At 50.1% G+C, this 23,407-nt stretch overlaps 2 protein-coding genes across 9 annotated transcripts in view; one reads left to right on the forward strand and one right to left on the reverse strand.

Annotated features, from left to right (window-relative positions):
• Positions 1-11,643, forward strand: part of MX1 (MX dynamin like GTPase 1) — a 35,564-nt gene extending 23,921 nt beyond the window's left edge. For all 6 annotated transcript variants that reach the window (XM_033232527.1, XM_033232525.1, XM_033232530.1 and 3 more), the window contains 3 exons: positions 1,394-1,470; positions 2,740-2,985; positions 10,951-11,643. In XM_033232527.1, the coding sequence (XP_033088418.1) occupies positions 1,394-1,470; positions 2,740-2,985; positions 10,951-11,181 (554 nt within the window). In that variant the 3' untranslated portion in view covers positions 11,182-11,643. The remainder of the gene's footprint in view (positions 1-1,393; positions 1,471-2,739; positions 2,986-10,950) is intronic.
• Positions 11,644-12,675: 1,032 nt separating this feature from the next.
• TMPRSS2 (transmembrane serine protease 2) overlaps positions 12,676-23,407 on the reverse strand; it is a 42,078-nt gene continuing 31,346 nt past the window's right edge. For 2 of the 3 annotated variants that reach the window (XM_033232534.1, XM_033232531.1), the window contains exons 9-14: positions 21,773-21,944; positions 20,237-20,412; positions 18,733-18,828; positions 16,498-16,640; positions 15,837-15,989; positions 12,676-14,274 (exon numbers count right to left, since the gene is read on the reverse strand). In XM_033232534.1, coding sequence (XP_033088425.1) covers positions 14,254-14,274; positions 15,837-15,989; positions 16,498-16,640; positions 18,733-18,828; positions 20,237-20,412; positions 21,773-21,944 — 761 coding nt within the window. In that variant the 3' untranslated portion in view covers positions 12,676-14,253. The remainder of the gene's footprint in view (positions 14,275-15,836; positions 15,990-16,497; positions 16,641-18,732; positions 18,829-20,236; positions 20,413-21,772; positions 21,945-23,407) is intronic. The other variant, XM_033232532.1, reaches the window with a different exon arrangement.

Below are 23,407 nucleotides of genomic sequence, written 5' to 3' on the forward strand. Positions count from 1 at the left end.
AGCTCACTGCAAGCTCCACCTCCCGGGTTCATGCCATTCTCCTGCCTCAGCCTCCCGAGTAGCTGGGACTACAGGCGCCCGCCACCTCGCCCGGCTAGTTTTTTGTATTTTTTAGTAGAGACGGGGTTTCACCATGTTAGCCAGGATGGTCTTGATCTCCTGACCTCGTGATCCGCCCGTCTCGGCCTCCCAAAGTGCTGGGATTACAGGCTTGAGCCACCGCGCCCGGCCCACAGGCCAGACATTCTAAGAGATGTAGGTTCTTCTGTGTTAGGAATTGGTGACAAAGACAAAATATTTCTATTTTTCCTATCACACCACACCTCCACCCTGTTCACTGCTATGCTGGCTTCACACTCAAAATTCACACTCAATCGGCTGTTTATTTGAAGTCTCCAAGGAGTAAAGCCAGTAGTTAAATAACTGCACATGTAGACGTGTTTGGAGCATTTTAGAGTGCTGTAGGAATCTAGGTGTGTCACAGATAGATAGGAAACTATATCCCACTGTGGATCCACTCCCTTGAAATGCTTTGCTTTCTTGGTTTTCCACACGTTATTGAATCTCTTTTCTTCATCCTCTCCTTGACTGACAGCATCCTTACTCACACTTCAGCTGTCTCATCTTAGGAGTAATTAATAATCACTCATGGATCCATGAACTAAGGAGCTGGAGATAGCCTCAGAACAGCTCACTCAGAGGTGTATTTCCAGTAAAATTGACCTTTTAGCCTTAATCATCATATACCAAAACTTGCAATCATGTTGTTTTGGTCCATTGTAGACTCTTAACTCACTCCAGAGGAAAGTCTGTAATACTTAGAGCCTTATAGTCATAAAAATCAATATAGATATACCTACTTCTTTTTCTGAAATATATGACATGGAGATCAATAAGAAGTTTTCAGTCATAAAGATACTATATGCTGTATTACAATAAAATTCTGTGAGGAAGTAGAATAGAAATGAGTTTCAAAAATAAAAGATAAATAATATAAATTTTTAAATCTAAAAGCTTGTATTTTTTTTCAAATGAATAAATTATATCAATGGAATTTGAATGTCTACATTAAGAGTGATTTGACTTATATTAAGAGTTGTATCATAAAATATTAATATTTATAATTTAACAGAAATTATATGATTTGCAACTGTTTAGGATAAAAAGCTTAAATATCAAATAAATGTATGCCAGGGGTCATCTGCTTTTAAGATTCTTCCAGCAAGCTATTAAGCAAAAAGAGCCCGCCTTCCTTTTTCGTGGTAAAGAGAAGAAAGGAGGGGGGAGAGGGGAAACTTGACTTCATATCATTTGATCCTCATATTTTTTTTGCATCTTAGGAAGAGAACAAATGATCCTACCAATATTGAACTGTTTTTCTCTCTTTGATTAGATATGGTCCGGCTTGCTTTCACAGATGTTTCAATGAAAAATTTTGAAGAACTTTTTAACCTCCACAGAACCGCCAAGGTAAAACCAACCGTATGTTATTTAAAAAAAAAAAAAAACTAAGCTTGACACTAGAAAACAGATTTCTTGGATGAGGATTATTTCAATTTTATTGTGTACATTTAGAGCAGCAAATAACATCACTCACTAGTGCTTCTTCTGGTGTTACCGGTGATGTCTGGTTGAAAGCAATAAAGGAGAGAGTGCTTAAACACATAGAACAAGAGATCCACAGTTAGTGGAGAAGATTATCACATCTAAAGGCAATGGCTCCAAATCCAGAAACTCATTGAGGAAGCTACGTATAAAAATAGAATCTTTCTGGCCCGAGTGGGCACGATGAGTCTGTAATCCCAGCATTTTGGGAGGCTGAGGCCAGTAGATGACTTAAAGCCAGGAGATTGAGACCAGCCTGGCCAACATGGCAAAACCCCATCTCTACTAAAAATACATGCCTGTAGTTTTAGAATCGATTGTAGTGAGCCGAGATTGCACCACTGCATTCCAGCCTAGATGACGGAGCGAGACTCTGTCTCAAAACTTTCCAGAGTGAAGAAAGAGCCTACAGGAAATGAGCCTGGGGGACAGACTGGGCCAAGAGACCAGACTTAGCCACTCTTAGAAACGGGCATCCCTGGCACAGATGAGGAGCCCGGCCCCATCATTCACCAGCTGGAGGCCTTGGGATGTGCCACTTCCAGTCTGTGCCCCGACTCCTCATTCATAAAATGACACTAATAAGGCCTTCCCCAGAAGGTGGAGATGGATATGGAGGAAGATGTTTAGGATGCACCTGCCACCATGCACTGTGCCTCTCATCAAGGCCTGGAGGGTCCATGTGTGAAGTTTCTCCTCCTCAGGTTTTGACAACCAGTTTCTCTAAACCCCAGGAACATACAACAGAATTTGTCTGACTTAAACTTGGCTCCCCTGCTCATCCCTGTGGATTATCTGATATGACAATCCTCACCATCAGATATAAAAGCTGCTAAAAGAGAAAGGAAAGAAGCCGAGTTATAGAACCTGAAAGCAAAACCCATGCAGGTCCCCAGGCCCCGGGATGGGGGTCTGGCCCATCTGTGGTTCAAGCCTCCTGGGAAGCTCTGACTGTCAGCCAGGGCTAGAAACCCACCTTAGATACACCCGGGCATGGCCCAGAGGGCTGTTCCCAGGAAACGTGCTGTTTCACTCCCGTCGGGTAACCTGGTATTTATGGACTTCTTACCTACTTTCCTGTGACTCGGGAAACTGAGTTGTGTGTGTGTGTGTGTGTTTTTTTTTTAACTGTAGTCCAAAATCGAAGACATTAGAACAGAACAAGAGAGAGAAAGTGAGAAGCTGATCCGCCTCCACTTCCAGATGGAGCAGATTGTCTACTGCCAGGACCAGGTATACAGGAGTGCATTGCAGAAGGTCAGAGAGAAGGAGTTGGAAGAAGAAAAGAAGAAGAAATCCTGGGATGTGGGGACTTTCCAGCCCTCCTCGACAGACTCTTCCATGGAGGAGATCTTTCAGCACCTGATGGCTTATCACCAGGTACATCTTCGCATGGTTCAGGATGGGAGCTTCCCGTACATCTTCGCGTGGTTCAGGATGGGAGCTTCCCGTACATCTTCGTGTGGTTCAGGATGGGAGCTTCCCGTACATCTTCGCATGGTTCAGGATGGGAGCTTCCCGTACATCTTCGTGTGGTTCAGGATGGGAGCTTCCCTTACGTCTTCACGTGGTTCAGGATGGCAACTTCCGTTCTTTCCTTTTCTTCTAAACGCCTGTCTCTTTAGTCTTGCTCTCTCTGTAGGTGACATTGGTTAGCTCTGTCATTCACCTCCTTGTTAGCCTCCTGCATTAGTTCATTTTCATGCTGCTGATAAAGACATACCCAAGACTGGGCAATTGACAAAAGAGAGAGGTTTAATGGAGTTACAGTTTCACGTGGCTGGGGAGGCCTTCTACCATCATGGCAGAAAGCGAAAGGCACTTCTTACCTGGCAGTGGTGGCAAGAGAGAGAATGAGAGCCAAGTGAAAGGGGTTTCCCCTTATCAAACCATCAGATCTCGTGAGACTCACTCCCACGAGAACAGCAGGGGAGAAACTGCCCCCATGATTCAATTATCTCCCACTGGGTCCTTCCCACAACATGTGGGAATTATGGGAGTACAATTTGAGATGAGATTTGGGTGGGGCCACAGCCAAATCATATCGCCTCCATAGAAGCAGCTCAACCTCAGACAGAGAGGTGGTGGCTTAGAGCCACTGACATCTGGTTTTGATGGCTGTCTAGCTCTGGCCAAGTTAACTTAACCTCTCTGAGCCCCAGCTTTCTTTGTAAAATGGTATCCTCATAGATTCTAGTGGCTATTCCAGGAGACAAGTATGGATGATGTTAATTGCTTACTAATGGGAAAACCAAACTCTGTTAAAATATTTGAAAGAGGTTTATTCTGAGCCAAATATGAGGGACCATGGCTCTGGGAATAGTCTCGGGAGGGCCTGAGGCTGTGAGGATGCGGTTTGAATTTATACATTTTAGGGAGGCAGGAATTGTAGGTAAAATCATAAATACGTGGGGGAGATGTACTTGTCCTCCCTAAAGAGGCAGGACACCTTGAAGGAGGGGGAGGTTACCAGTCATAGGTGGGCCCAGAGATTTTCCAGTTGGCAATTGCTTGAAAGAGTTAAACTTTGTCTACAGACCTGACATCAGTAGAAAGAAATACCTGAGTTAAGGGCAGTGTTAGAGGCCAAAGGTATGTAGATGAAGACTCTGGGTAGCAGCCTTCAGAGAGAATAAATGGTAAATGTTTCTTTTCAGGCCTTAGAGGCAACAGGTTCTCAGTTAATCTCCTAGATTCAGGGAAGGCCTAGAAGGGGAGAGGTCTGGCTGCATTAATGGAGATTCTTTACGGTGCAAATTCCCCCCCACAAAACATGGCAGGGCCATTTCGATCTGTTGGTCCTGTAACAGCCGTTTCAAAATATGTCCAAAAAATGTATTTTTAGGTAAAATATTTGTATTTCCTTTAGGGTCTGCTATCTGTCTTGTGATGCTATACGAGAGTCGGGGTGGAAAGTAAGCCACATTATACCGAGTTGATGAAAACCCATGCAAGGAGATTTTATGGTGTGTTGGGCACGTGTGACTTAACCCCTGCCTCACATGACTTTATAATCTGGTGTCTTACTGCCAGAGTCTTGTTTGCCAGTCTTATCTCAATTTCAACCTAAACTCCAAAATGGGCCTGGCTTCTCTGCCTGTTAGGGCCAGGAATGCAGATCTTCAGGTTTCTCTGGGGTTCACTTGGCCAAGAAGGGGGTCTGTTGAGTTGAGTGGAAGGCATAGGATTTTATTTTTGGTTAACAGGTTCCTTAGTGCAGCATTGGAACGCAGTGGTAGCAGACTAAATGGAAGCTATCTCATGGACACATGCTTTGGGTGATACTGCACGATTCAGATAACCTGAAGTACCATCTAATTCATCCTGGGCAAGGAGGCAGTGAACACAGGCACAACTCCGGTAGAGCCCTTGGGATGTAGAAACACCCGAGGAGGTAAAGCAAATTGTAATCTCTCGGTTTATCAGATGTCCCCATTGCCTCACTATTTGGATGCTTTAAAGCAGTGCCTCTCAAACTTCACCCAGCACAGGGGCCTCCGGGGGATCTTGTGGAAATGCAGATGCTAATTGCAGATCAGGATGAGGCTGAGAGTCTGCTTTTTTTTTTTGGAAACTGAGTCTCTGTCGCCCAGGTTGGAGTGCAGTGGCACAATCTCAGCTCACTGCAACCTCTACCTCCTGGGTTCAAGCAATTCACCTGCCTCAGCCTCCCAAATAGCTGGAATTAAAGGCACCTGCCACCATGCCTGGCTGTTTTTTGTATTTTTAGTAGAGATGGGGTTTCACCATGTTGGCCAGGCTGGTCTTGAACTCCTGACCTCAAGTGATCTGCCTGCCTCGGCCTCCCAAAGTGCTGGGATTAGAGGCGTGAGCCACCGTGCTTGGCCTCTGCATTTCTAACGGGCTCTCAGGGGTCCCCATACTACTGGATGGAGACTGCACTTTGAGCAGCAAGGCTCTAAACCAAGGGTCAACCTCCGTTCCTCCAAACACTGGGAGCTGCACACACATGAGTGAAGCCAGTGAAGGGGGTAGACAGGCATGCACGTCGGCTTCTCCTGCAACCAAGCTCACACCTGTCTGCTGCTTACACTGCCTCCTAGAATGAATAGTTACCTTGAGAGTAGGTGAGGCATATACGTGCACAGAATCCAAACAATAGGATGAGTGACAATGGCAAACAAGTCTCTGAGCCAAGCAGCTCCCCAGACAGAAGCAGCCCTTCTCCAGGTTCATCTCTGTCCTCCGAGGGCAACTCATGCATTCAGAAGCTCCCATGCATATACATTTTGTAATGGTTTGTACACAAAGATTAGCAGAGGAGTAGACGTGCTGCTCTGCACCCTGCCTCTTTTGCTGTACCTGGGAGATTGTTCTGCCTCAGTTCTGATGGGGCTGTCTTGTTCTTTTCAATGGCTGCTGAGTATCCCACTGTATGGTTGTGGTGTATTGAGCCAGCTCTTTAAGCGAACAGTTTGTTTGCGTCTGTTGCTAATGCAGGCGTGTTGCTGTGAATAGGTTTGTTTGTATATCGTGTGTGGAAGCATCAGTTCTCAGAAATGAGATTCCTGTTATGTTAGGATTGTGCAGGGAAATAGAACCACAGATATATGTATGTAAAGAAATATATTTCGGCCAGTCATGGTGGCTCACGCCTGTAATCCCAGCACTTTGGGAGGCTGATGTGGGTGGATCTCTTGAGGCCAGGAGTTTGAGACCAGCCTGGCCAACGTGGTGAAACTCGGTCTCTACTAAAACTACAAAAAAAGCAGCTGGACATGGTGGCCCATACCTGTAGTCCCAGCTACTTGGAAAGCTGAGACACGAGAATAGCTTGAACCTGGGAGGCAGAGGTTGCAGTGAGCCAGAATCACGCCACTGCACTCCAGCCTGGGTGACAGAGCGAGACTCAATCTCAAAAACAAAAAAAAAAAAGGAAAGAAATATATATATTTCAAGGAATTGGCTTCTACCATTTTGGGGCCTGACAAGTCCAAAATCCCAGGGCATGCCAGCAGGGAGGGCAGACCAGAAATTGCAGCAGGAGCTAAGGCTGAGTCTACAGGCAGAATTTCTTCTTTTTAGGGAAACCTCATTTTTCTTAAGACCCTCAACTGATTGGATGACGCCCATCCACATCATCGAGAATGGCCTCCTTCACTTACAGGGGGTTACACGTTACCCATGTCTACAGAATACCTCCGCAGCAATACCTAGATTCGTGTTTGATGGAATCACTGAGGACTTGAGCCTAGCCAAGTTGACACATGACACAGACCATCACAGCTGGGGAAAGGATGGCTTGTTTTAGACTGATCAAGATTACCCAGAGAAGGCCTGCTTCCATCCACACTGGCCAGTTTAGTCTGCACTAAAGTTGCTGGGGTTTTTTTGTTTTGTTTGTTTTTTTTTGGTGACAGAGTCTCACTCTGTCGCCCAGGCTGGAGTGCAGTGGCTCAATCTTGGCTCACTGCATCCTCTGCCTCCTGAGATCAAGTGATTCTCCTGCCTCAGCCTCCTGAGTAGCTGGGACTACAGGCGCGTGCCACCACACTCGGCTAATTTTTGTTTCTTTTTTAGTAGAGACAGGGTTTCACCATATTGGCCAGGCTGGTCTTGAACTCCTGACCTTGTGATCCATCCACCTCGGCCTACCAAAGTGCTGGGGTTTCAGGCGTGAGCCACTGTGCCCGGCCTCGTTGGGGTTTTTTGACAGCCTAATAGATGAAAATGATGTCTCATTATAATTTTAATTGGCACCCTCTTATGACGATGAGGTGGTGCATCTTTCTGTGTGTTGAGAGTTATTTCTATTTCTTGCTCAGCAAACAGTTCATCCAGGAGGAGTGTCTCGGCATGGCGAGATAGTAGACATCTGCGATTTCTGATGCAGACGCTCTGCATTTTGTCATTAGCTTTGTCATTTTTGTCTACGGTGGTTTAAACTATGCTCAAGTTTTCTAGAGCAGAAAATTTGAGTGGGATTTGGGCTTCAGTGGTTTTTGTCATACTTTAAAAGGACTTTGTCTCCCTGAGATGATAAATGAGGTAGACAATATTTTCTTTAATTTCTTATTTTAACTGTTACATGATACCTTTGGTCCATTTGGAGTGCTTTGATGTCAAGAATGAGGCAGGATCCAGATGGCAGCAGAGGTCCCAGTCCCGTCCTGGGAGGGTCGTCTAGTTCCCGCTGGTCCGCTCCAGCACTCGCTTCCTCTCTGCGTTGGGTCCTGTCTGCACCCTGTCTTCAGCCCTATTTTCCTTCTTTTCAGCTGTCAGTGTCACCCAGGTCACACTGGTACATCCCTATCCCATGTTTCACCATCTAGTGCAGCCAGCACCCCCACATCACCCTCACTTTTTCTTTCGTTAAATTGTGCAGAAATATTCATCATGTCTATTTTATCATCTTAACCATTTTGGGGTACATAGTTCAGTGGCATTAAGTACATTCATATCGTGCCAGCATCACCAGCAGCCACCTCCAGGACCCTATCACCTTCCCACACTGAAACTCGGTCCTCATTAAACATATTCCCCATTCTCTGTCCCCGAGTCCCTGACAGCTACCATCCTACTGTCTGTAGGACTGGCTTATTTCATGTAGCATGATGTCCTCATCCAGGTGGTAGCAAGTGTCAGAGGTTCACGCCTATTTATTTATTATGAGACAGAGTGTCACTCTGTCCCCCAGGCTAGAGTGCAATGGCATGATCTCAGTTCACTGCAGCCTCCCCCTGCCTGCGTTCAAACAATTCTCCTGCCTCAGCCTCCCGAGTAGCTGAGATTACAGGTTTGTAATCTGTAGCCACTACGCCTGGCTAATTTTTGTATTTTTAGTAGAGACAGGGTTTCACCATATTGGCCAGGCTGTTCTGGAATTCCTGACTTCAAGTGATCTGCCCACCTAGGCCTTCCAAAGTGTGTTATTTTTAGAGACAGGGTCTCGCTGTTATTGCCCAGGCTCGAGTGCAGTGGCGGGATCCTAGGTCGCTGCTACCTCAGTCTCCCAGGCTCTAAGCCATCCTCCCACCTCCACCGCCTAAGTAGCTGGGACCACAGGCATGCACCACCCCACCCGGGTGATATTTTAATTTTTCGTAGAGACGGGGTGTCCCTGTGTTGCTCAGGTTGGTCTTGAACTCCTGGGCTCGAGCAGTCCTCACCTCGGCCTCCCGAAGTGCTGGGATTACAGGTTCACTCCTTTTTAATAAAGGCAGAATACTGTTCTGTTGATAGACACCACATTATTTTTACCCATTTCTTGTATCGTGGATACTTGTTTCACCTTTTGGCTGTTGTAAATAGTGCTACTAAGAACATGGGTGTCCAGTTATCTGGGTTCCCACTTGTTTTTATGTACAGATGTTTTGCCTCTTTGTGTTTGTTCAGTTTCAATATGAATTTCAGAATCAGTGTATCCAGTTTCTCATGAATGAGGAGAACTGCTGCTGTATGTACTGGGATTGCATTCACTGCATAGCCCTCCGTGGGGAGTGCTGACGTTGTGCTGACATCATATCTTTTTCCAAGAACATCTTGAGTCTTTCCGGTTTTTTATTTATTTTGTTTTGTTTGAGAGAGTCTTGCTCTGTCGCCCAGGCTGGAGTGCAGTGGCTCGATCTCAGCTCACTGCAACTCCCATCTCCCAGGTTCCAGTGATTCTCCAGCCTCAGCCTCCCAAGTAGCTGGGACTACATGTGTACACCACCATTCCCTGCTTAAGTGTTGTTGTTTCTTGTAGAAACAGTGTTTCACCGTGTTGGCAAGGCTGATCTGTCTCCCAGGCTGGAGGGCAGTGGCGCAATCTCAGCTCACTGCAAGCTCCGCCTCCTGGGTTCACGCCATTCTCCTGCCTCAGCCTCCTGAGTAGCTGGGACTACAGGCGCCCGCCACCATGCCCAGCTAATGTTTTTGTATTTTTAGTAGAGACGGGGTTTCGCTGTGTTAGCCAGGATGGTCTCGATCTCCTGACCTTCTGATCCACCTGCCTCAGCCTCCCAAGTCTGTTTTTAAGGCCTCCTTTTGCCGGGGCCTCAGGAATATTTTAAAGTTTTCTTTGTATAAGGTGCACATCTCTGAGGTTTATGCCTACATGTTCTCATTGTTGTGTACTGTAAAGCGGCTTTTCTCCCTCTATGTCTCCTGTTTGTTGGTGTTAGATGCGATTTTGATATATGAGCGTTAGATGTATCAATGCCACACCTCACACCCGTCCTGACTCTGTTTGTAGCAGTTTTACAGCTGATTCTCATCGGTTCTCCTGGTGAGGACTCACACCGTCTGCCCCTGTCTGGGGCTCCAGCATTGCCCTGAATGCCTCAGCCTGGTCCTGTCTCCTTTCCCCCATTTCCAGGCGGTGACCGCCCCGCCTCTTGGTCACTCTGGTCACAGAACATGGATCGGGAGTTCCGCCTCAGTCTCACCAATATGAAGTGCTTATTACATGCCTGGCATCTTTCTAAACTTGCATCTAAAATTTCATCTTTTAACTCCTTTAATATTTTTAACCACCCCATGAGACCAGTGCCTCACATGAGCCCTGTTTTATAGAGAAGATACCAGAACCTTGCTGAGGGACCAGTACACTGCAGCTTCCTGAGATCCACCCATCCTGGGAAAGAAAAAAGTTTTGCTAATAGGTGGGACTTTGGGGAGGGAGAAAGGAAGTGGTAGAAACTGTCTATATGCAGGTAGCTCAGACAGCTCCATTCCATGGCTTTTGAAAGCCCAATGTTTTTTTCTACTGAGTCACTTGAGTGTTGATTAAAAAGAAGCAGTAGCCTTCAAATCTCTTTGACAGGCTTGTAAATAATTTGGAAATGCAGTTTTTTTCTTTTTTTAATTTTTTTTGAGATGGACTCTTGCTCTGTCGCCCAGACTGGAGTGCAGTGGTGCAATCTTGGCCTCCGGGGTTCAAGTGATTCTCCTGCCTCAGCCTCCCGAGTAGCTGGAACTACAGGCGCGTGCCACCACACCTGGCTAGTTTTTGTATTTTTAATCGAGAGGTGGTTTCACCACGTTGACCAGTCTGGTCTGGAGGTGCAGTTTTTGCACTATCTGCCTGCTTACCTTTATACAGCATATTTTGCCCCCTTCTATCAGAGGTACCCATTTAATGGTCAGGAAAAGCTGGTGGGAATATGACTTATAGCTGGGACATTCTCTGCACTGTGCATCGTTCCTCTCTGCCGCCACCATGGAGGAGATTGATGGGTTTGAAACCCAGGGGAAGGTCCTTGCCTTGCGAGGGTGTCCCTCATTGAGAATCTGGATCCTCTGATGTGCACCCGGTGAAGTCAGAGTCCCTTCCTCACAGTGTCCCCTCCACCCTCCCATGAACTCCCCTCCACCCTCCCATGAACTGTTCTTTCCTTCCAGGAGGCCAGCAAGCGCATCTCCAGCCACATCCCTTTGATCATCCAGTTCTTCATGCTCCAGACATATGGCCAGCAGCTTCAGAAGGCCATGCTGCAGCTCCTGCAGGACAAAGACACCTATAGCTGGCTCCTGAAGGAGCGGAGCGACACCAGCGACAAGCGGAAGTTCCTGAAGGAGCGGCTTGCACGGCTGACGCAAGCTCGGCGCCGGCTCGCCCAGTTCCCTGGCTAACCATGCTCTGTCCAGCCCTGTAGACGTGCACTCACACCGTCTGCCCCTGTTCCCAGGTAACTACTGGACAGACTACTTGAGTGCTCAGTAGTCAGACTTGATAGTCACAGTCTCTGCTTATCCATTAGCCCATGGCAATTTAGCAAGAAGCTGTGAGAGCAGTTTGGTTTCCCGCATGAAGACAAAGCCCCACCCTCAGATGCACATGAGCTGGTGGGGATGAAGGATGATGTCTTGGTACTGGGAAAGGGATTTTCAGCCCTCAGAATTGCTCCACCTGGCAGCTCTTCCCCTTCTCTGTATTCTTAGGAGCTGACATGGGCTGAGCATCACAGCAGCTTATTTCCTAGTTTTTGTAATGTCCCTACACAAACTCAGTGTTTTAGGAGCATGAGGGCCGTGTGCGTGAGTCCTGTCAGAGCCCTGTCCCCCTGTTTGTAATAAACTTATTTCTAGTGGACACCGCTCTGCCATGTTTTGTATTTTGGGGGAGAAGCCTGAAACTAGCAGGTAGGACGCAATGGAGCAGTCGGCGCTAAAGCTGCCCTCCATGGCGGGGCCAGGTAGGAGCGAGCAAAAGAACAGGGTCTGATGATTTCCTACAGACTGGAAGGAAATGGGGGAACACACTTTAAAAAAATGAAACAGAATATGAAGCCAGTGGTGCTAACAATGTACACTGATCAAGTGTCCAATTTGTTGAGTCACTGGGTACCTAGCATGGAGTTGAAAAGCACAAGGCCCAGTCAAGAAGAGGTTGCCAGGTCAGGTGTGGTGGTTCACGCTGTAATCCCAGCACTTTGGGAGGCCAAGGCAGGTGGATCACCTGAGGCCAGGAGTTCAGGACTAGCCTGACCAATATGGTGAAACCCCGTCTCTACTAAAAATCCAAAAATTAGCTGGGTGTGGTGATAGGTGCCTATAGTCCCAGCTACTCGGGAGGCAGAGACAGAAGAATTGCTTGAACCCAGGAGGTGGAGGTTGCAGTGAGCCCAGATTGTGCCACTGTACTCCAGTCTGGGCTACAGAGTAAGAAAGACTCCATATCAGAAAAAAGAGGTTTCCCAGTGGGCCTTTACCTGCAGAGGCTGGGGCCAGGGGAGTGGTCTGGGAAGCAGAGAAGGCAGAACCCGACTGAAGTTCTCTTTGGTCTAGCCTGGTGGGGGGAGACTCGAAGCCACACTCTTACGCCCTGAGCCTGAGAACCATGACTGCCAATCAGTGCTGCTGTTGGGCCTCCTCACCATGAGGCCAAGGCAGGCTCAAGGGCAGGAAATTGAACAGTGGACTGGATGGATGGGGCAGGAGAGGACCAAACACTGTGTCCCTTAAGGGGAGAGTTGAAGGATCAGGATTGCCCGAACTTAGGAAAGAGAAAGAGAAAGACCGGCCTTGCCTCACCTTGGTCCTCTGACCAGCAGCCTCAACATCACCCCCTTACAAGGAAATGGAGACTGGTCCTACTCACCAGGCAGAACTTCAAAGATGCAGTAATTACTCTGAAAAAAAATTGCATAATTTATTTGCATGATACTCATTTTCACAATTGAACTTTACAGTTTAAAAAAGATACAAAAAAGACAAATGGTTGCTCACATAAATAAAAAGGGGCAATAAGAAAGACGTTTTCACCATTACAACATCTTTTAGGATGTGTCTTGGGGAGCAGGCACCTTATCGTGCCACCTGTTTCCAAGGTCCCTGGGAATGCTGCTCTCTACAGAGGCGCGTGCACAGATGGATCCTGCAAATGGGATTGCATGACCTTCCATTTCAAGGTTAAGACCTAGCAGTAGAATCATTCATTTCATTCCTGCAAACCAGCCTGCTTGGCCAAGAGGCAGAACCATGTTAGAGTAGTGCTCATGGTTATGGCACTTGGTAATACAAGAGGGACCCTTCCCCTGGTTGGAAACCCACGGCATTGGAAGGAACCACAGAGAGTCCAAAACAAAACACATCTTTGTCTTCTTCACCGCCACCATGGGCACTTTCCTTCAGCACATTCATTTATAGAACGTTAAGTCAGAAGCCAATCATTTTGTCAAAGTATCTCAAATAGGCCACCACTCAAACTTGGCAAAAAGATGATAGTTTCAAAGAGTTAAATGTAGGTGGACTACTTGGAGACATCAAATGCTAAGATTCCAGGAGCACTGAGGTAGCAATGTGTAGAAACATAACATGGAAACAGTGTACCTAAAACTGAGCATCCTTGATTTCTCCCATGGACCTCAATTTCCAGTGACTAGTAGGCCTGAAGAGGCCAACGTGGTGCCAGACTTGGTCCCCTGCCAGGACCAAGGGGCATGTGCAATCTCCAGGGTGCTGGCAGCAGGGTCGGGGAGGATGAGGAGGAAGGCTGAGTCTCCCTCCCAGGAGCCCCACCCAATGTGCAAGTGGAGACCTGCACCAGGAGTGCTCAGGGCAAGTTCCTCTGCAATTGCTTCCCTTGCACCAAGGGCACTGTCTACATTCTCACCCTGTAAAAACAAAAATGTTTCTGTTGCCCTTACAAGTGACTACCATGTCACCACCCATGAAGGGCTGGTTCCTTTATTTCCAGCCACCATCCGGGGCTGCTAAGGCACTAAGAACCAATCATCAAAAACCCCCTATGGAGAGCTAGGCTGGGGACACTACCCAAGTGGCCCCAGAGGGCAGCCGCTGCAGGTGCCACCTGGCTGTCTCCCTTTCCATGTCTCTCCTTTTCCATCTCAAGCCATCCAGCAGCTGAGAGGCAACAGCTCCATGCTCATCCAAAAGTGGCCCCTGGAAAGGACTCAATAGGAAGATCTCAATGGGGTAGCCTCCACCCTTCTCGTTCACACTTGACCGCCAGTGTCCACAACCAGCCGGCCATCACCCCTTGTGGACAAGGGGTTAGGGAGAGCAGGCTGGGCAGTGGAGCCACTGCAGACTACACAGAATGGCAGAGAGTGCCAAAGCCAGACAAGTTCACTGTTTAATAAAAATGAAGTGACCTCTGAATCATCTGTAAGAGTAAATCATGCACGGGGAAAGCAAAACCAGCCGCTTTGTTTTCTCGTAGAACGACGTCAAGGACAGAGATCATGAGGATGAGTCGTCTGCCTGTTCAAATAGGAAAAAAAAAAGTATTATTTTCTTAAGACAAAGGTGGAAAATAGTTTTTTTCCTCTAGGTTCACATGAAGTACTTAGAAACCAAATAAGCAAGCTTAATAGCACAAAGGATCATTTTTCTCTCCAGCATGGAGGTCAGAGTTAGGCTGAGCATGGCGGGGCAGGAGCTCCTGGAGGAGCAGGCAGCATATGTGTAGGCTAGCCCGAGGAACATCGCTTCAGCAGAGTCTGGGCTTCCCCCAGCTGTTCTCCTGCCACACAGTCCCTCCCCGCACAGCCACACGGACCCACCTGCAGCCGCCAAACATACCCGGCTCATTTGCTAGCTCCATCCTGGCGTGAGTCCGCCCCTCAGCCTGGCTGACCGTCCCAGCCCTGCCAGCTTCCCTCCTGCCCTGCCTCCCCTGGGATCATCTGTTTCCAGCACTGGGCCCTGTGCCAGGCAAGGCCAAGCTGGGCCCCATGGTCATGGGAAGGCCCTGAGTCCTGCGTGTCATCTGAAGGAGACACAGGTCGGGCCTTAGCAGGAAATACCCCCTGGTTCTGCTCCTCCTTCAACAGACTGGGCATCTGGGAGACTTGAGAGGACACAGAATAGAGCATTTTCTTCCACGAGTAGCCCAGCCCTAGAAAACAGCAATCTGAGAAAACTACAGGTCTGAGGCCCTGGAGATGAGAAGGTCTGGTTCTCAACCTCTATCCGGGCAATGCCCAAGGCCAGGGCTCTGCTAAACAGAGACGTCCGTGAGGTTCACGGGGAACCCCTGGGACCTTCCCTCGTGCTTGAGTCTGGGGCATCAGAGAACCCTGGCTGCTCCTGCTCTTCCTAACCTTGGGGGCTGCCCAGGGGCCACCCGATAGCCTCAGAAAAGGATGGGCACAGTCGGTTCTTCCCTCTGCTCTCTATAAATCAAAAGCTTTATGTGAGGCCAGGCGCGGTGGTTCACGCCTGTAATCCCATCACTTTGGGAGGCAGAGGTGGGTGGATCACCTGAGGTCAGGGCTTCGAGACCAGCCTGGCCAACATGGAGAAACCCCATCTCTACTAAAAATACAAAAAGTAGCTGGGCGTGGTGGCGGGTGCCTGTAATCCCAGCTACTCGGGAGGCTGAGGCAGGAGAATCACTTGAACCCAGGAGGCAAAGGTTGTAGTGAGTTGAGATCGTGCCACTGCACTCCAGTCTGGGTGACAGAGTGAGACTCTATCTCAAAAAAAAAAAAAAAAAAAAGTTTGATGCGAGGTGGCCTGTGTGGAATAACTGAGTCAGCTGAGCCAGAACTAAGTGTGGTCAGCAGAGCACGAAGGAGTTTCACACAAGCCGAGCCCCAGCGCTTTTCATCCAAGCGCCGGGGGAAATATGCAAGTGAAGTCAGTGAGAGGCAATGAGCAATGGGTGGACACCAGGGGGACGGGGCTGTGGCTGGAGTAAGTGGAGTTTCATGCTGACCAGTGGTCAGCAGTCAGCTTCCGGCAGCAGAACCATGCCTAACAGATGTCTGGCTTTGGCTTGAGGAATCAGAACACAGTCAGAAGGAGGACAGGATAGTTACCCTCATTTGTCGATAAATCCAGTCCGTGAATACGGTCACATTCCCGTACACTCCTGGTCTGTAAGCTTTGGCACAGCCAGATCCCCAGCTTGTATCCCCGATCAGCCACCAGACATCATTCTTCAAAGTGACCAGAGGCCCTCCACTGTCACCCTGGGGGACACGACAAGGTACAGAGAGCAGAAAATCAAATCACAATCCACTGCACACCACTGACCAGGCCTAGAGGAGGTGGGGGTGTGTGTTGCGGTGTGAGTTACAAGTCACCATGTGGGCTTCAAGTCTCCACCATCAAAGGGTGACGGTAACAGAGATGTAACCCCCAAAGAGACAGCCCCCACCCTGAATTTTAATCTGTACAAGCTAATAGTTACCAAATAAATTGCTGTTCATAATTTAAAAGAGTCTAAATACTTGTTTCTGTTCCACTGGCACTTTTACCAAATAACAGTTTTTCAGAGGGCGCGTGTGATTTGCTGTTTGTACTTGCTTCTGCCACCAGAAGTGTTCACACTGTTTGTGGCCATCACTTCCCATGACTGCCCCGAGCTGGCTCCATGTCACTGCGGAGGCTCTGCTGACCCCAAGAATGCCCTCTCTCTCATGGGGGGTTCAGTAGGATCTGGTAAGGGTCAAAGGTAGAATAAAAATGTTGAATTACCTGGCAAGAATCAACGGTCCCCTGCAGGAAGCCGGCACAGATCATGGCTGGTGTGATCAGGCTGTCATAGACATATTTGCTGTTGCATCTCCACGACTCAATGAGAGGCACCATGGCAGCGTTCAGCACGTCTGAGGTCTTCCCTAAGGACAGGGAGACTTGCTGAGCTCCCAGTGTTGCCAGCAGCTATCGCAGGGAGAGCACACTTGCCTCCCTGAGACCTGCACACACACTACACAGATGGTCACAGCTCTCTCTCCAGCCCTGCCCCCATCAGCTCATCCTAGCACCAAGCCCTCTCCTGGGAAACCTGGATTCTCCTTACAGCTGGCAGTGCCTGTGCTGAATGCAGCTCTGGAGTTCAGCTTTAGGGAAAGAACTTCCCAGTTCTGAAACCACAGGGCTCTATCAGTGCCGTGGAATCCCCCTCTCATTCACCAAAGGCTTGGTTCTGCCGAACCAATTTCCCGCTCCTCACTGAACACTACCCAGGACACAGGCTCCTGTTTCCCCTCTGGCACGCACACACCCTTCTGGAGCACCCACAACCCTCCCTAGGCCGCCTGCTTCTTGGCTCCCCTGCACATTAGAGCTTCTCAAGACACGGCCTGCACTTGCTACCTCTGCATTTCCCACTCTCGCTTCGCCTCCCCTTGGGTATCTTCTGGGCACCGTGGGCTTAATGTGCAAAACCAGAACCCTCCATCACAGCTTCTCCCACCCCAAATTCTCACCAACCAATATTCCCTGGCTTGGAAGATGGCACCACCCGCCACCCTGGGACTTCAGTCACAGAGCGGAAAGCCATCGTCCCTGACTTCTCACTCTCTCCCCCACAGACGTGCAACCCATCAGCAAGTCTGGTGGCTCTAGCCCAAATGTACCCTCATCTCTCCACAACCATGCCCACACTCTGCTATGAGCTGCCTTCCTGTCTCAGGGAACCACAGCAATGGACTTGTCACCATAATCCTCATCTCCATCCATTCATCTCCACTCCCCACACAGCTGCCAGATCATGGCACTCCCTGGCTCACGATCTCGCTACCTCAAGCAGACGAGAAGCTGGTGTCTTCGCCATAATCTACAAGGACCTATGCAATCTGGCCCCAGCCCACCTTCTTGGCCCCTTGACCACACCTTAAGATACACGCACTGGCCTTTTTGATGTATACACATTTCTGCCATTTGAGTCTCAGCTCAAATGCCACCTCCCCGGAGAAGCCTTCCCTGACCACCCCTTCAAAGTAGCCGGGACCTTGCTCCCCACCCTCAGATATTTGGAAGTACCTCACTCAGTTGTTTGTCTTCTGTCTGACCACACCTGCCCCCCACCCCCGGCCCCCACATCCACAAGAGGTAAAGCTCCTGACAGCAGAGATGTTTGTCTCACTCTGTTCACTTCTGCATTCCTGGCACCTGAGTAGCACTCAGCCCCTACTAGGTGCAGGTGTGCACGCATATTTGTCGCTATTCCCTTCATCTTGGATTCCATGAGGCCTTTTGCCCAGCTTGTGGCTCCACTGCAGTAAGTTTCTGCTGATGAGGAGCCAGGATGCCCCCTACTACCTTCCCTGATGCCCCCCCCAAATCACCCAACCTTTGTACTTCTCCCCTTGTTTGAACGGATTTGCTGTCCGTATGGCCTAGATGCTTTTGAGAAGGATGTAAACAATATGTAAAATGAACCTTGGTGCCTACCACTAAGCTCTTCCAACCCTCCATAAAAATGAAGCAGCCAGGCTCCTTTCATTTGAAAGACTGTCAGAGAGAAATGCAGATTGCAATTGAAGGGGGCCGAGACAGCCTCTCTCTGTGGTTATCAGGGCAGAGGACAGGCTTAGATGTGGCCACCACAGGTCCAGGATGCCCGTCCTCACCAAGCGCCCTGTCACTCAGCCATGGAGGCCTTGATGGGATCTCCAGGGCAGCTCTAAACTCACAATGGGTGCAGCACAGGAGATCCTGCACCTCTAAACGCGTATGACCCAGATACCTCAAAAGCCATTCTACATGCTGCTCCGTGTGATCGTAATAAGAACACAGTGTATTAGGTAGACTGGGCAGGATTTCTCCCATTTAGCAGATGGAGAAACTGAGGCACAAGGACTGGGGGAATCATCCAAAGTCATCCAATCATTGAGTAGTAGGACTGGATTAAAACCTGGACCTCCCACTTCCGAACCCAATGCTCCATCTGTGGGCCCTGCAGTCCTACAGGCCCAGGAGCCTCACCTTTCTCCTGGGTGGCCCCCCACCCAGAAATCCAGCAGTGCTGTTCCGCCTCCAGCATCATGCCTGGGTTGGGCAGACATACTGGTTTCACTAACTCTGTTTTAAGAAGAGAAAACACAGTGAGCCAGGCTGGTATCACCCAAGGCCTCGGGCTATGTCTCCACCTGGCCTTCCCACATGCAGGCTGCTGGGCCTGGCACCCCGGCCACCCTGCCCAGAGGACCCTGCATCCCAACAAGTCCCACATTCTCACTTTCTCCCCCTGCTGGACCCCTCCTTCTGGCAGGCAAGAAGTTATGCTACTTATAAGTAGAATTATTTGCTAACTCTGCTTATAAGAGGAATTATTTGCTAGCTCTGCTTCTAAAATTACACTTCTCCAGGTGACCAAGATGGGAAAGACACACAGGAAGCAACAGCCAAAAAGCTGATGGAGTCAGCTTTCGCCCCAGAGGCACCACGCCGTTGCTCACGTGTTCGCTCTTCTATATGTGAACCCTTTCCCAGTGTGAATACAGACACGTTGTGGGGAGGGCTGGGGTTTTGCTTCTTCTCTATCCACATGGGGCTAGAACATTCCAGACCGTTGGCTGGACCACAGTGGGACCGAATAAGAGGCTAAGAGAAAGCATGTTTGTCCTGAATTAAGCAACTTGGTTTTAGAATGTACCTTTAAAAATCAAGGATCTGGCCGGGCGCGGTGGCTCAAGCCTGTAATCCCAGCACTTTGGGAGGCCGAGACGGGCGGATCACGAGGTCAGGAGATCGAGACCATCCTGGGTAACACGGTGAAACCCCGTCTCTACTAAAAAAAAAATACAAAAATCTAGCCCGGCGAGGTGGCGGGCGCCTGTAGTCCCAGCTACTCCAGAGGCTGAGGCAGGAGAATGGCGGGAACCCGGGAGGCGGAGCTTGCAGTGAGCTGAGATCCGGCCACTGCACTCCAGCCCCCCGCGACAGAGCGAGACTCCGTCTCAAAATAAATAAATAAATAAATAAAATAAAAAACAAAAAATAAAAATCAAGGATCTTTACACATCTCAATGGTAGTTCTCAACTGGAAGTGACTTTGCCTCAAAGGGGATGTTTGGCATTGTCAGCAGACAACACTGGTTGTCACAACTTGGGAGCTACTGGCCTCCAGTGGGTAGAGGCTGGGGATGCTGCTAAACATCCTACAAGGCACAAGAGAACACCCAGAACAGAGAACCACCTCAGATGTCAAGAGTGCTGCAGTGGGAAAGCCCTGTTCTAGCCTTTTCCACCCCTGGCTTCAATCATCACCACTCAGTATAGTACAGAACAGATGTGGTGGCTGCTGCCTCCCCCCAAATGCGGCAGGTGCTCTTAGCCTCTGTGAGCCTCTCCCACAGGCCACCCACTGCACACCACCCTCGCTCAACGCAAATGCCTCCCTTCCATTTGGCATAGCACAAGTGTCATTTCCAATCAACATCTCCTTAAGATTCTGCCAACTTGCTTGCCAAGCCTGAGCCACGTGTACCGTTGAAAGTCAGAGGCGTATGCAGCTTCATCAGCGCAATGTCATTGTTCTTGGTCTTGGAGTCATAATTTGGATGAGAAATCACTTTTTCTACTCGGTGTCCTTTCTCATAGAGCATGAAAGATTGTCTCAAAATCCCCGCAAATGCCGTCCATTGCCACGGATTGTTAAGAGGTCTGGGAGAGAAGAAGGACTCAGTATCTCAGAGCCATAAACACGGAGCTCTTGGTGGATGAACTTCCAACATCAGAAGCTGGAGGCAAGACACCCAGAGGCGGGATGATTCACCAAAAACCACACAGGGAGACAGTGGAGGAGGGGCTTGGCCTCCCCTTCTCCCCCACACTCCCTCCACTCCGACTCCCCACCTCAGCCCCCGACATCATCCCTCTTTCTGGCTCTTGTGTCACCTTCAAGGGATCTGCAGCACCCACCATGGGGCCGACATCCCTCCCTGGGGTTTCAAGGCCATTTCTAGCAGGACTGGCCCTTATTTTCCTTTGTATGCCAAAGCATTTCCTTGCACATAGTAGGTGCTTAATAAATGGGTACTGATGAACAGACTTGAAGTCCAATATCAATCAACCCATTTCCTTTATATCCAGGTGTTTCCCTTTTAAGATAATCCCAGCTCCTAGTGGACCCAGAGCGTTTGGGAGTAGGAAGAGGGGGAGAGAAGGGCGCACCCTTGGGTAATAGCCCTTGAGAGAAACCCAGCTCCTAGAGGGCCTAGAGCACACAGGGGTGTGAAGATGGGCAGAGAAGGGCGCACCCTTGGATAACAGCCCTTGCTTTCTTGACCTTCATAACAGCCCGAGAGGAGAAGGGCGTGCCCATCTTATAGCTGCATGCACCATGGGTCAGATGTCGAGTGAATCTAAGGCCACGCAGCCAAAGAGGGCGGGGCCAAGAGTCAAACCCAGTTCAGCCTCTCTCTAAGGCAGGAAAATACATCCGCCGAGTGAGGCCTTCCCCAAAGCAGCATGTGACCAAAAGCACTATGTGTTTAAGAAAAAGGAGAGGGGTTAGTAGCTTCCATAAATGCTAACACTGTCACAGCTAGCCTCACCCCTACCTAGCCCTTTGCATGAGCAATGCTGTGGCCAAGAACACTCAACCCCAGGGACCTTCCAGCAGGGCAGCCTGAGGCCCCTGAGCCTGAGTGTGTCCTCCCCTGGGACTAGTGTCCGGGAGAAAGGAGACCTCAGGGGGCTTCACTCAAGGGCAGGACAGAGCTCAGAGGACAGTGGCTGAAAGGAACGCTGGTCATGGCGACATCGTGGAGAATGTTCCACCTGCACCCTGTGTCCCGTGTGCAGGGGACACTCAGTGCATACGTGCTGAAGGATGACACAGCCATATGCTGCCCGGCATGAGTGCACCTGGTGCCCCATGAGCCTAGGAAGCAGGCGCAACACTCTCCCCATTTAAACACAAGGACGCCCGGGCTGCAAGGGTTGAGATCCTGCTCAAGGTCACAGGGTGACTGGAGACCAGCCCGGAGATCCCACCCAGCCCGCGCCGTCCCTGGCATACTTTTCCACGCAGTGGGCAGCTGTCACGATCCACTCAGGGGTGATGATGGAGCCTCCACACACATGGATGTTCTGGACGTGCAGGCTGACCTGCCAGGGCCAGGCCCCCGGGAACGCGTTCTGGCCGCCCACGATCCTGCTCTGGCGGCTTGAGTTTGAGCGGACCCCGCAAGCTGAGGAAGATAAACAGGAGGCCAGTGGGGTGAGGTCAGGAGAAGCCACCCAGCCACCCAGCGCCCTCCCTTCCCGAGGGTCTCCCAGGCTGCAAGGCCAAGGCAGATGGCACCAGCACCACTGCTGGGGGCAGACTCAGGGGGCTTCTGGGGGCCTCCTCTTGCTTGGAGAAGGGAGGACGCCCCTTCAGCCCACCCAGACCCAGGAAGCACCATACCCCTGAACACTCCTGTGTCTCCTGGGACCCAGGTCGGGTGTTCTGGATAACAAGGCCCTGGGGACTCCTTGAGTATTGGAGGGACTGACACCACTCAAGGGCCTCAGATTCTCACACAAAGAAAAGTAAGATGGGAGGGGCAGGCTGGGAGTGAGGGGGTGAGAAGACGAGGGGTGAGTGAGACGGTGAAGGGGTGAGTGAGTGAGGAGGTGAGGGGGTAAGTGAGGAGGTGAGGGGTGAATGAGAAGGTGAAGGGGTGAGTGAAGAGGTAAGTGAAGAGGTGAGTGAGGAGGTGAGGGGGTGAGTAGGTAATTGAAAGGATGAGGGAGTAATTGAGGGGGTGAGGGGGGTAAGTAGGTAATTGAAAGGATGAGGGGGTAATTGAGGGGGTGAGGGATGAGTGAGGGGGTGAGGGGGTGAGTGAGGGGGTGAGGAGGTGAGGGAGTAAGGGGGTGAGTGAGGGGGTGACAGGGTGAGTGAAAAGGTAAGGGGGTGATTGAGGAAGTAAGGGGCTAAGTGAGGGGGTGAGGGGGTGAGTGAGGAGGTGAAAGGGTGAGTGAGGGGGTAAGGAGGTGAGTGAAGAGGTGAGGGGGTGAGTGAGTGAGGAGGTGAGGGGTGAATGAGGGGGTGGGTAAGGGGGTGAGTGAGGGGGTGAGGGGGTGAGTGAGGGGGTGAGGGATGAGTGAGGAGGTGAGGAGGTGAGTGGGGGGTGAGAGGATGAGTGAGGGGGTGAAGGGGTGAGTGAGGAGGTGAGGGGGTGAGTGAGGGGGTAAGGGGGTGATTGAAGGGGTGAGGGGGTAAGTGAGGAGGTGAGGAGGTGAGTGAGGGGGTGAGAGGATGAGTGAGGAGGTGAGAGGGTGAGTGAGGGGGTGAGGGGGTGAGTGAGGGGGTGAGTGAGGAAGTGAGGGGGTGAGTGAGGAAGTGAGGGGGTGAGGAGGTGAGGAGGTGAGTGAGAAGGTGAAAGGATGAGTGAGGAGATGAGGTGATGAGTGAGGGGGTGAGGGGGTGAGTGAGGGGGTAAGTGAGGGAGTGAGAAGGTGAGTGGGGGGTGAGAGGATGAGTGAGGGGGTGGGGGGTGAGTGAGGAGGTGAGGGGGTGAGTGAGGAGGTGAAGGGTGAGTGAGGGGGTGAGGGGGTGAGTGAGGGGCTGAAGGGTGAGTGAGGAGTTGAGGGGGAGAAGGGTGAGGGGGTGAGTGAGGGAGTGAGGGGGTTGAGTGAGGAGGTGAGCAGGTGAGTGAAGGGATGA

This window comes from Trachypithecus francoisi, unplaced genomic scaffold (assembly GCF_009764315.1).
Source record: "Trachypithecus francoisi isolate TF-2019V2 unplaced genomic scaffold, Tfra_2.0 Lachesis_group14, whole genome shotgun sequence".
Classification (NCBI taxonomy): Eukaryota; Metazoa; Chordata; class Mammalia; order Primates; family Cercopithecidae; genus Trachypithecus; species Trachypithecus francoisi.